General features: G+C 40.5%; 1 protein-coding gene across 47 annotated transcripts in view; it reads left to right on the top strand.

Annotated features, from left to right (window-relative positions):
* The window catches only part of LOC126982218 (uncharacterized), a 103994-nt gene that overhangs the window by 6278 nt on the left and 85216 nt on the right, over positions 1–12500 (top strand). For 20 of the 47 annotated variants that reach the window (XM_050834137.1, XM_050834145.1, XM_050834121.1 and 17 more), the window contains 4 exons: positions 1–569; positions 816–1186; positions 1316–4522; positions 12485–12500. The exon at positions 1–569 is cut by the window's left edge; the exon at positions 12485–12500 is cut by the window's right edge and continues 14 nt beyond it. The exons of 1 other annotated variant lie outside the window; for it this stretch is intronic. In XM_050834137.1, the coding sequence (XP_050690094.1) occupies positions 1–569; positions 816–1186; positions 1316–4522; positions 12485–12500 (4163 nt within the window). Of the gene's footprint in view, positions 570–630; positions 1187–1315; positions 4523–8851; positions 9855–12484 lie in introns of those variants that run through there. 26 more of the 47 variants (XM_050834139.1, XM_050834140.1, XM_050834154.1 and 23 more) reach the window with 15 other exon arrangements.

The raw sequence follows: 12500 nt of genomic DNA, 5'->3' as shown, positions 1-12500 counted from the left end.
AGAAGAGAAAACAATAGAAGAGAAAAACAATAAAAGAGAAAAAACAGAAGTGGAAGAAGAGAAACAGGTGGAAGAGAGAGAAAGTATAAGAGAAAAAGAGAGAGAAGTGGAGGAGGAAGAGAAAGAAGAGACGGCAGTGAAAGAAGAGAAAACAGTAGAAGAGAAAGAGAATAAAAGAGAAGAAATTAAAGTGGAAGAAGAGAAACAGGTGGAAGAGAGAGAAAGTATAAGAGAAAAAGAGAGAGAAGTGGAGGAGGAAGAGAAAACAATAGAAGAGAAAGACAATAAAAGAGAAAAAACAGAAGAAGAGAAACAGGTGGAAGAGAGGGAAAGTATAAGAGAAAAAGAGAGAGAAATGGAGGAGGAAGAGATTGCAGTGAAAGAAAAGAAAACAATAGAAGAAAACAGCAATAAAAGAGAAGAAAATGAAGAGGAAGAAGAGAAGCGGTCCCAGAGAGGAGAGGAGGAGAAGGAGCCAATAAACAGTGACTTTGAGATAATAGAAAACGGGGAAACTTTAGAAACCAGTGAATTTGAAACCATAGAAAACGAGGAGAACGTAAACTCAGGTAATCAAGAAACCGGAGACATTGAGACGATTGAAAACAAAAATTCGAAGATGCTAGAAAACGGGAAAACTTTAGAAACCAGTGAATTTGAAACCATAGAAAACGAGACGAACGTACACTCTGATAATCAAGAAACCAGAGACATTGAGACGATTGAAAACAAAAATTCGAAGATGTTAGAAAACGGGGAAACTTTAGAAACCAGTGAATTTGAAACCATAGAAAACGAGGAGAACGTAAACTCAGATAATCAAGAAACCAGAGACATTGAGACGATTGAAAACAAAAATTCGAAGATGTTAGAAAACGGGGAAACTTTAGAAACCAGTGACTTTGAAACCATAGAAAACGAGGAGAACGTAAACTCTGATAATCAAGAAACCAGAGACATTGAGATGATTGAAAACAAAAATTCGAAAACGGTAGAAAACGATGCCTTAGAAACCGTAGAAACCAGTGACTTTGAAACCATAGAAAACGAGGAGAACGTAAACTCTGATAATCAAGAAACCAGAGACATTGAGATGATTGAAAACAAAAATTCGAAAACGGTAGAAAACGATGCCTTAGAAACCGTAGAAACCAGTGACTTTGAAACCATAGAAAACGAGGAGAATGTAAACTCTGATAATCAAGAAACCAAAGACACTGAGACGGTAGAAAACAAAAATTCGAAGATGGTAGAAAACGATGACTTAGAAACCATTGAAACCAGTGACTTTGAAACCATAGAAAACAAAGAGAAGGTAAACTCTGATAATCAAGAAACCAAAGACATTGAGACGGTAGAAAACAAAAATTCGAAGATGGTAGAAAACGATGACTTAGAAACCGTTGAAACCAGTGACTTTGAAACCAGAGAAAACGAAGAAAACAGAGACTTTGAAACTGTTAAAACCAGTGATATTAAAACAGTAGAAAACAAAAATTTAAAACTGGTAGAAAACAGAGACTTGAAACCCGTTGAAACAGAAGGAAACAGTGATCTTGAAACCGTAACAACCAGTGATATTAAAACAGTAGAAAACAAAAACTTAAAACCAATAGAAAACAGAGACTTGAAACCCGTTGAAACAGAAGAAAACAGTGACTTTGAAACCATAGAAAACGAAGAATACAGAAGCTTTGAAACTGTAAAAACCAGTGATATTAAAACAGTAGAAAACAAAAACTTAAAACCAATAGAAAACAGAGACTTGAAACCCGTTGAAACAGAAGGAAACAGTGACTTTGAAACCATAGAAAACGAAGAAAACAGAGGCTTTGAAACTGTAAAAACCAGTGATATGAAAACAGTAGAAAACAAAAACTTAAAACCAATAGAAAACAGAGACATGAAACCCGTTGAAACAGAAGAAAACAGTGGTCTTGAAACAGTAGGAACCAGTGATATTAAAACAGTAGAAAACAAAAACTTGAAACTGGTAGAAAACAAAGACTTAAAACCCGTTGAAACAGAAGAAAACAGTGATCTTGAAACCGTTGAAACCAGTGACTTGGAAACCGCAGAGAACAGTGAAGCCCACGTCGCCGCTGACTGGCTGGACGAGGATGACGATGACGCAACAGTTTGTTTTGACGATGACGCAATGGAGGAGGCGAGTCTGGGATTTTCGGAGAGTTCATACGTTTTTGAAAGTCCACAATTGCAAAGTCCAAATTTTCTAACCAGTGGATATGCTTCTGAAACCCCAAATTTTCAAAGTCCAGACGCTTCGACAAGTCCAAATTTTCTGACAAGTCCAAGTGTTTCTGAGAGTCCGAATTTTCAAGAGGCAGAATTTTCTGAAACTCCAAATTTTCACGAGACAAAATTTTCTGAAAGCTCAAATTTTACAAGCCTGAATTTTCAAGGTCCAAATGTTTCTCAAAGTCCGAATTTCACGAACGATTCAAATTTTCAATCTCCAAATGCTTCTGAAAGTCCGAATTCTCCAACAAGTTCCGATTTTCCGTCAAGTTCAAAAATTTCTGAAAGCCTAAATCTTCCAAGTCCAAAAATCCAAAGTTCGAAGTCTCCAACGAATCCAAGTTTTCCAAGTCCAAATTTTCCGAACAATTCAAATTTTCAGAGTTCAAATTTTCCAAAAAGTTCAAATATTTCTGAACATTCAAATGCATCACAAAGTCAACAAAGATTAAGTCCAGAAGGAAGAGAACAGGACAGGAAATTTGATAAAGAGGAAGAAGAAGAAACGAAGAAAGGAAAGGACAGGGAAGAAGATGAGGAAGAAGAAAAACCGAAGAAAAGAAAGGAGGAAAAAGAAGAAGAGAGAAAGAAGACAAGAAGAGGAGAAATGGAAATAGAAGAACCAAAAACAAGAGAAGAAAAAGAGGAAAGAGTGAAAATACAAAACAAAGAGGAAGAAGAGCTGAAGAAAAGAGGAGAATATAATGAAGAGGAAGAGGAAGAGGAGGAAATAATCAACAAACTGTACGAGGAAATAGACAAAATGGAGGAGGAAAGAGAGGAGATAGAGAGGAGAAAGGAGGGAGATGAAGAAAACGAAGAGGAGAGAAGGAGACAAAAGAAGGAGAAGAAAGAAATGAAGAGGAGAAGAAGACAAGAAAGAGAGGAGATGAGGAGGAAGGAGGAGGAGGAGGAGGAGGAGAAGAGAGATAAAGAAGAAGAAGAAGAAGAGAAAAAGGAAGAAACTAAGGAATTGAAACTTGAAGAAAAAGGAGAAAGACGAAGAAGAAGAAGAGAAGAAGAAGAAGAAGAAGAAGAAAATAAAACAGACGAAACAAAGAACAAAAAAACACGAGAAATAAAACACTTGCTAAAACAACAACAACAACAACTCTTACCTACTACTACTAATACTACTAATACTACCACTACTACTACTACCACTACTACTACTACTACTACTACTACTACTACTTCTACTTCTACTACTTCTATTCTAACACTCTCTCTCACTTCTACAGGAGGAGAAGGAAGAGGTGACAGGGAGGAGGAGGAGGAGGAGGAAGAAGAAGAAGAAGAAGAGGAAGAGGTGAAAAGGAAGACAAAGAAACAAGAGGAAGAGAAAAGAAGAAGAACAAGAAAAAGAGAGAATAAGGAAGAGAAGAGGAAGGAAAAAGAGGAAGAGGAAGAAACAAAGAGGAAAAAAGAGGGAAATCAAGAGGAAGAAACCGGAAGAGAAATGGAGAGAGAAAACCAACATCAAGAGGAGGAGGAGGAGGAGAGAAGAAGAGAGAGGAGGAGGAGAAGGAGAAGAGAACAAGAGGAGAAAGAGGAAGAGGAAATCACCCACCTCTTGGCAGGACATCACGATCTTAACTTCCTCTTGAGATTCGAGGAGATTATAGCAGAGAGGAGGAAGAGGAGAGAGAGGAGGAGGAGGAGAGAAAGCCTGGACCCTTCCCCTCCTCCTCCTCCTCCTCCTCCTCCTCTTGAAACTAAAGAGGAGGGAGGGGAAGAAGAGGAAAGATTTCGAAAAAGAAGACGCAGAAAAGAGGAAGAAAAGGAGGAAGAGGAAGAAAAGGAAGATAAGAGCAGAACAAGAAGACGAAGAGGAGAAGAAGATAACAAAGAGGAAGAAGAGGAAAGAGAGAGAATAAGGAGACGAAGAAGACAAGAGGAAGAGGAGACAACACTTGACCCTGAAATAGAGGAGATCTTCGAGAGGAGGAGACAGAGGAGGAGCAGGAGGCTGGAGGAGGAGAAGAGGAGGAGGAAAGAGGAGGAAGAGGAGAGAAAGAGGAAAGAGGATAAGAGAAGAGCCCTAATACCTCTTGATGGGTTTGACTGTAAGAGTTGTGCGTTAAGGGCAAGATTGAAACAAGCGAATCAAGAGCAAGAGGAGGCCAAGAGAGGAGATCAAGAGTACCTGAGAGCAAGAGGAAAGCAATACCAAGAAGACCTCCTCCTCTTACACCACCACCACCACCACCAAGAGGAAGAGGAGCATGTGGATTTTGGTGACCCAACTAATGAGCTCGGTCAGGTACGGTTTGGTTGAGTTTGGGTTGATTTGGTTGAGTTTTGGTTGATTTAGTTGAGTTTTGGTTGAATTTCGGTTGATTTGGTTGAGTTTTGGTTTTGGGTCGAATTTTCTCCCTTTTTTTTTCCTGTTTTTTTTTCCCTATCTTTTCTTTTTTTTTTCTTTTTTGCTTTCTTTTCTTACCTTGTTTATTTACTTTCTTTCTTTCTCTTTCTTTTCTCTCTCTTTTTCTCCATTTCTCTCCTCTCCTTTCTTCTTTCTTTCTTTCTTTTCCTTTTCTTTCATTCATTTCTTCTTTTCTCTATCTCTCATTTCTTCCTGTCTTCCTTCTCTTTTTCTCCTTTCTTTTTTCTTTCTTTTCTTCCTTCCTTTCTTCCTTTCCTTTCTCTCCTTCCTTCCTTTCTCTCCTCTCCTTTGTTTTTCTTCACTCGACGGACGCCAAGAGTTGTTTAGCTCTTTCTTCCCCCTCCCTCCCTTGGCACGAGACGAGGAGGGCGAGAAGGTCGATACCCCTACCTTTTTAACCCAGCATACTCACCCTTACGACCCGAGTTTGTTGAATAATCACTTTTTTCCTAAGGCTGTTTGCTCGTTTGTTTAACCCAACGTCTTCGCCTTTATGGAAAACGGAGAGAAAGACGGATTTCAAAGTGTATTTTTCAAAGGTATTTCGCGTCCACACAATTCGCTTTAGTGAAGAAAATGAAGAAAAACGTGAAAAAATCGTGTTTGGGATCGTTTTTTTCGTTAATTGGGTTCGTTTCCCGTGTGTCCGTGTGTTTGGGGTTGGTTTGAGTGGCGGACCAATCAGCGGAGGGCTTCAGGGGGTGCCGGGGTGGCTGTCTGGACCAATCACAACACGCCATTTGTCTCTATTCTTCGGCGGTTCGCTCGACCACGTGGCTTTGTTTATGTTCTATGGGGGGAGCACGTGGTTCTGTGTTGACGTTCTTGGCGAGTGCGGATTCATGTGGATTCTGGATGTGGGTGGGTGTGGAGGGGGGGAGGGGGGGAGGTAAGTGTGTGTGTGTGTGTGTGTGTGTGTGTGTGTGTGTCATTTGGAAAAGTGTGTTATGTGCCAGATTCCTTCTCTCTCTCTCTCTCTCTCTCTCTCTCTCTCTCTCTCTCTCTCTCTCTCTCTCTCTCTCTCTCTCTCTCTCTCTCAGTAGTAGTAGTAGTAGTAGTAGTAGTAGTAGTAGTAGAACAACCACCACCACCACCACCACCATCATCACCACCACCACCACCGCTAAGAATGTGGTGGTGGTGGTGGTGGAAAGTTTCTGTGTTATATTATTAGCCCAAGAAACGTGAGCTGGAGGAGAAGAAGGAAGAGGAGGAGGAGGAGGAGGAGGAGGAGGAGGAGGAAGACACACTAGCCGGCAGAGGAGTAGGAAGAGGAAGAGGAGGAGGACGAGGAAGTGGACAAGGGTAGAGAGATGTAGAGCGGATCACAATGTATTTTAGTCTCTCTCTCTCTCTCTCTCTCTCTCTCTCTCTCTCTCTCTCTCTCTCTCTCTCTCTTTTAACTTCCTTCTATACGAACTCCAAAATATCTAAGTCTCCCTTTATGATCGCAGGTTTTCTTTAAATTTCTATACATATTTTTAACCCTACGAAGCTGCAGGTTTTCTCTATATGCCTCGTTTTCTTCATATTTCAAGGGGTACAGCTTTATATAACGACCTGGAACTTGTTATTTAAGCTTTCTTCTATTTAAATGTGGTTAGTTATCCCTCCTACATGCTTTTGATATGGTGTAATACTGTTTTGAATATTACTTTTTTATATAATTCTCATACGCTTTCAAATTTCACTACAACTATGCTATGTGATGTTAATGTTATGTTATGTCCTTCTAAACTCCCTCTACGTGGTATTTTAGGTTAATTTGATGCCTGGGAAGTTAAGAGAAGGCTTTGAAATTCGTCCTGTTCTGAAAAATATGGAAAAAATTGATTTGGGCTTCAGTTTTCTATGATTGATTTTAATGGCTAACTCATGTGATATTTATAAGGTCCAGATTTTATTGTTTTTGTTACTCTTTTTTGTTGCTTCTTCTTTCTTTAGACTCCTTTGTGGCTTTTATTTAATTCTTTTACGTTAGTTCTTCATTTAGGTTTTAGGAGAAGTTATATGTTACGATGTTTTATAGATGTTTTGAGGGACAAGGACGGTACTCAAATGCAATAGTAGTAGTAGTAGTAGTAGTAGTAGTGGTAGTAGTAGTAGTAGTGGTGGTGGTGGTGGTGGTAGTATTGTAATTGAAACGTTATGTGCAATGCCCGTAGATTTCACCACCACCACCACCACCACCACCATCACCACCACCACCACCACCATTACCACCACCACCATCACCATCACCATCACCACCACCACCATTATCACTACCACCACCACCATCACCACCATCGCTGCCAAACACGTGGGAGGAAATGTCATACTGTAGAGAGAGAGAGAGAGAGAGAGAGAGAGAGAGAGAGAGAGAGAGAGAGAGAGAGAGAGAGAGAATTTTTGGTAATGAGGACAAGAGACTCCCAGACACACACACACACACACACACACACACACACACACGCATAATTTTGGAGTTCATAAAATATCCCATTATTATTATTATTATTATTATTATTATTATTATTATTATTAGTGTTGTTGTCGTTGTTTTTGGGTTATGTTCTACTTCCTGGGTTGCTGTCCTGACGTAAAGGGGGGGGGGAGGGGGAGAGAAGGGGAGGAGGAGACAGAGGGAGGGAGGAAATAGGGGGAAGGAGGAAAAAGATGAGAGAGAAGAGAGGAAGATGAAAGAGGAGTCCATTCTCTCTCTCTCTCTCTCTCTCTCTCTCTCTAACTTTATCCCGGCCAGAGAGAGAGAGAGAGAGAGAGAGAGAGAGAGAGAGAGAGAGAGAGAGAGAGAGCGTGAACTGCCGGCTACCCGTACAGCACACCCTTGCCAGACACACACACACACACACACACACACACACACACACACACACACGTACAGAATTAACTCAGTCTGTGTCTTGTAGTGCTGTGTTGCTGAGGTCTGTGCCGCGTCTCTCTCTCCGTGCCCTGAGAGAGAGAGAGAGAGAGAGAGAGAGAGAGAGAGAGAGAGAGAGAGAGAGAGAGAGAGGTATTGGTGTTTTTCTTTGCTCTCATTTCTCTTAATTTCTTGTTTCTCTCTTTTTTTTGTTTTCATCATTATTGTTATTTCTTCTTCTTCTTCTTTTTCTTCTTCTTCTTCTTCTTCTGTTTAAGGATCTGTCATTTTCCCTCATTTTTTATTTCATTTTTTTTCTTTTTTCCTTCATTCTTTTCCTTTTTCATTTTTTCCTTTTTCTTTCATTCTTTTTCCTTTTTCTTTCATTCTTTTTCCTTTTTTTTCATCTATTTCCTTTTTCTTCCATTCTTTTCCTTTTTCTTTCATTTTTTCTTTTTCTTTCATTCTTTTCCTTTTTCTTTCAATTTTTTCTTTTTCTTTCATTCTTTTTCCTTTTTCTTTCATTCTTTTCATTTTTCTTTCATTTTTTTCCTTTTTCTTTCATTCTTTTCCTTTTTCTTTCATTCTTTTTCTGTCACTCCTTTTCATCTTTCTTCCTTCCTTTCTTTCTTCCTTTCTAAACCTAATTCGCGAAGAAGAGAGAGAGAGAGAGAGAGAGAGAGAGAGAGAGAGAGAGAGAGAGAGAGAGAGAGAGAGAGAGAGAGAGAACACCAACCTCTGAATCAATCTCTTTCCTTTCCTTTCCTTTCCTTCCTTACTTTCTTTCTATCTATCCATCTCTCTCACTCTCTCTTTATCGATATTGAAGAACTGAAAAACGAAGATCAACTAGAAGCCAACCCATTCAACCACACAAGGAAGAACAACCAAGCCAGAACAAACCAACCAAAGCCACTCAACCACAAAAGCAAGATCAACCAACGCGGAACAACCCAAAATAAGCCTCTCAACCACTATACCAAAAATCAACCAACCCCAAACAAGCCATTCAACCATAAAACCAAGAACTACCAAGCCAGAACAAGCCAACCAAAGCCTTTCAACCACAAAAGCAAGATCAACCAACCCGGTACAACCCAAAATAAGCCTCTCAACCATATAACAAGACCAACCACCCCAAAATAACCCATTCAACCACAAAACCAAGAACTACCAAGCCAAACCAATCCACCCAACCACAAAAAACAACAGCTATCAACCCAGAGCAACCCAAAACAGCCATTCAACCTCAAAAACAAAGTCAACCAACCCCAAACAAGCCATTCAACCACAAGGACAAAGTCAACCAAGCCAAATCAATCCACCCAACCACAAGAAACAACAACTATCAACCTAGAGGAACCCAAAACAAGCCATTCAACCTCAAAAACAAAGTCAACCAACCCCAAACAAGCCATTCAACCATAAAATCCAGAACAACCAAGCCAAACCAATCCACCCAGCCACAAAAAACAACAACTATCAACCTAGAGGAACCCAAAACAAGGCATTCAACCACAAAAACAGTCAACCAAAATCCACAACCAAACCACCAAAATGTCGATGCAACTCATGAAATTCCTCCTGGCGGACGCTCGCGACATCAAAGACTCCGAGCCATCACCGTACGAAGGGGGCTCGAACCTCGTCCTCGCAGTTCAGCGCCACGGGCCGAGTCACATGCGCCAGAAACCAAGGAACCGGCTATCCCTTAACCTGGAGGAGATATTAGCAGGTCGCGTTACAGGTCCACATACTGTATCCACTAGCAACTTACCTGGCAATACCTGTAACCCACAAGTCGTGTACCGTCGGGCAGGGAGTGACAATGTAGCTGGGATGTCACTGAACCGTCACTCTCTTAACCTGGACATGCTCAAGTCACCCATGTCACCTGTATCACCCATGGCCAATCAAACACCTGGGCGTCGGTATGTCCACTTCAACCTCCCTGATTCCCCCGAGGCTGCCAGACGGTACCTCAAGACCCAGAGTAGTGGTGTTAGACCCCCTTCCGATGCCCTCAAGGAAGCCCAGAGAAAGTGTCGTGAGAGGGAGAGGGACAGAAACGAAGACTCTCACAGCGAATCGGAACTCAATGGGGGACCGTCTAGCAGGATCAAACACCTTATGGAGATTGTACCAAAGGATTACGCGGAGGCACAGAGGCTGAAGAAGATGCTGAAGCGGGCTGTGAGTAGGCCTGATACGAGCTTTGAGGATCTGAAGGCCTATAGACAAGGGATGAAGAGGCTGAGGAGGATTGTCAGGGAGGAACAAGAGAAGGAAATACAACAACAGGCGCAGGAACACGAGAGAGAGAAGCACTTTTTGAATTTTATGGACAAGGTTGGTGTGTGTGTTTGTGTGTTTGTGTGTGGGGGAGGGAGGGGTCGGGGAGGGTGTTGGTGAGGGGGAGAGGAAGGGAAGGAAAGGAGGGGGGTGTTTGTGAGGGGGAAGGGAAGGTGTGGGTGTTTGTGTTTGTGTGTGAGGGAGGGAAGGGAAGGGGTGATGTTTGTGAGGGGGGGAGGGGAGAAAGGGTGTGTGTTTGTGTGTTTGTGTGTATGGGAGGGAAGGGAAGGTGTGTTTTTTTGTGTAGAGGGAAGGGAAGGGGTGAGTGTTTGTTTGTGTGTTTGTGTGAAGTCTGGTGTGTGTGTGTGTGTGTGTGTGTGTTAACTCATTCTCTCTCACACTAAACGAAGATTAAAAGCAAAAAAAAAAAAAAAATTATACGAAAGTTTTGAAAGAGAAATTAATGAAAAAAAATGAAAGAAAGTAAAAAAATAAAATATGTTTGTGAATTTACATAAAAAGAAAGGAAAAAAACAGGGAAAGAAGTTGAAAAATATAGATGTTAGTAATTTTTTTCTTTAGTATTTTGTTAAGTAAGTTAAGTGATAAGTTAGATAGGTAGACAGTTAGTTAGTTAGTTAGTTAGGAAGCAATGAAGGAAAGGAAGGAAGGAAGGAAGGAAGGAAGGGTTAGTTAGGAAGCATTGAAGTCGAGGATGAAGGAAGGAAGGAAGGAAGGAAGGGTTAGTCAGTAAGCAATGAAGTCAAGAATGAAGGAATGAAGGAAGGAAGGAAGGAAAGAAGAAAGAAAGATAAAAAACGGAGGAGGGAAACAAAGGAGAAAAAATAGAAAAGGAATAAACTCTACATAAACACACATAAATAAAGGAAGGAAGGAAGGAAAGAGAAGAGGAGGAGGAAGAGGAGAAGGAAGAGGAAGAGGAAGAGAAGTAGGGAAGGAAGGGAAATAAACTGTGCAGGTGGAGGAAGGGAAGGGAGGAAGGAGAGGAAGGGAAGGGAAGGAGGAAAGGGAGAGGAAGGGAGGGAAGGGAGGTAAGGAGGAGGGGAGGGAGGGTATCATGTTTGTGCCAATGTTTCACACACACACACACACACACACACACACACACACACACACACACACACACACACGCTATGGACTATTTCAAACACCATAACTCTTTTTCTTTTTTTCTCTCGTATGTAACTTGTATTTTTAAGTCAAAATTTCATCACTATTATTTTTTTCACCATCATCACCATCATCATCATCATCATCATCATCATCACCATTTCAAACACCATAACTTTGTTTTTTTCTCTCGTATGTAACTTGTATTTTTAAAAGTCAAAATTTCATCACTATCATTTTTTTTCACCATCATCACCATCACCATCATCATCATCATCATTTCAAACACCATAACTTTTTTCTCTCACGTATGTTACTTGTATTTTTAAAGGCAAAAATTCATCACTATCATTTTTTTTCACCATCATCATCATCATCATCATCATCATCATCATTTCAAACACCATAACTTTTTTTTTCTTTCGTATGTAATTTGTATTTTTAAAAGGCAAAATTTCATCACTATATTATTTTTTCACCATCATCATCATCACCATCATCATCATCACTATTTCAAACTTTTTCTTTTCTTGTAACTGTTGTTTTATTTAAAAAAAACTCTCACACTATCATTTTTCACCATCATCATCATCACCATATCGTCTTTCACTATACGGAGAAACTCACCATACTTCCTACACTATTAGGTTCACTATATATTTTCGTTTTCTTTCAATGGGTTTAATGATTTTTTTGCCTCACTATTTCCGTATCACCATTCCCTTCACCATACCCAAGTCACCATACATACGAACGCACTGTATTTTAGCCATCACCATCTCGTCACTATAATTACTACTGCCACATTTTTGTTGATGTTTATTGTTTTTTTTTTTTAGTAATTGATTCACTATTTTTTTCCAGGTTCACTATACATTTCACCATACACACTTTTTTTTATTTACAGGTATAACATGTGATTTAGCTTAATATTACCACGTATTTTAAGCGTCACCAATCCTCACCATACTTTCCCTCACCATACCCTTCGGTCACCATTCCTATCACCATACCTACCTTTTTAAAATTACAGTTAAATGAGGTGACTGTCTTTCTTTCCATCTGTTTCTAGGGTCACTATACCTTCGTCACCATACATGTCACCATACTTCCTCTCTTTCATCATTTCCCTTCCACCATACTCACCATACCTGCCTTTTCTAAATTACAGGTGGAACAGGTAATGCAGTCTTTCCACTTTTTAGAACCGTCAATATGTCCCTCACCATACATGTCACCATACCCCCCTCACCATAACCCTTCACCATACTCACCATACCTACTTTTTCTAAATCACAGATGGAAAAGGTAATGCAATCTCTCCACCTTTTAGAACCGTCACAATATCCCTCACCATACTTGTCACCATCCTCCCCCCCCTTCACCATACCCCCCTTCACCATACTCACTATACCTTTTCAATTACATGTGAAAGAGGTAACAGCACACTTCCCACCTATTATAAGGGTCACTATACCTTGTCACCATCCACCAACCCCCCCCTCACCATCCCCCCCCCCTCACTATACTCACCATACCCTTTCACTATCTTGCAGTATAGCCAACGCACCT

This window comes from Eriocheir sinensis, chromosome 50 (assembly GCF_024679095.1).
Source record: "Eriocheir sinensis breed Jianghai 21 chromosome 50, ASM2467909v1, whole genome shotgun sequence".
NCBI classification, from domain to species: domain Eukaryota; kingdom Metazoa; phylum Arthropoda; class Malacostraca; order Decapoda; family Varunidae; genus Eriocheir; species Eriocheir sinensis.
Note: the sequence above shows the minus strand (reverse complement) of the source record. Positions and strands in the feature narration are given on the sequence as shown.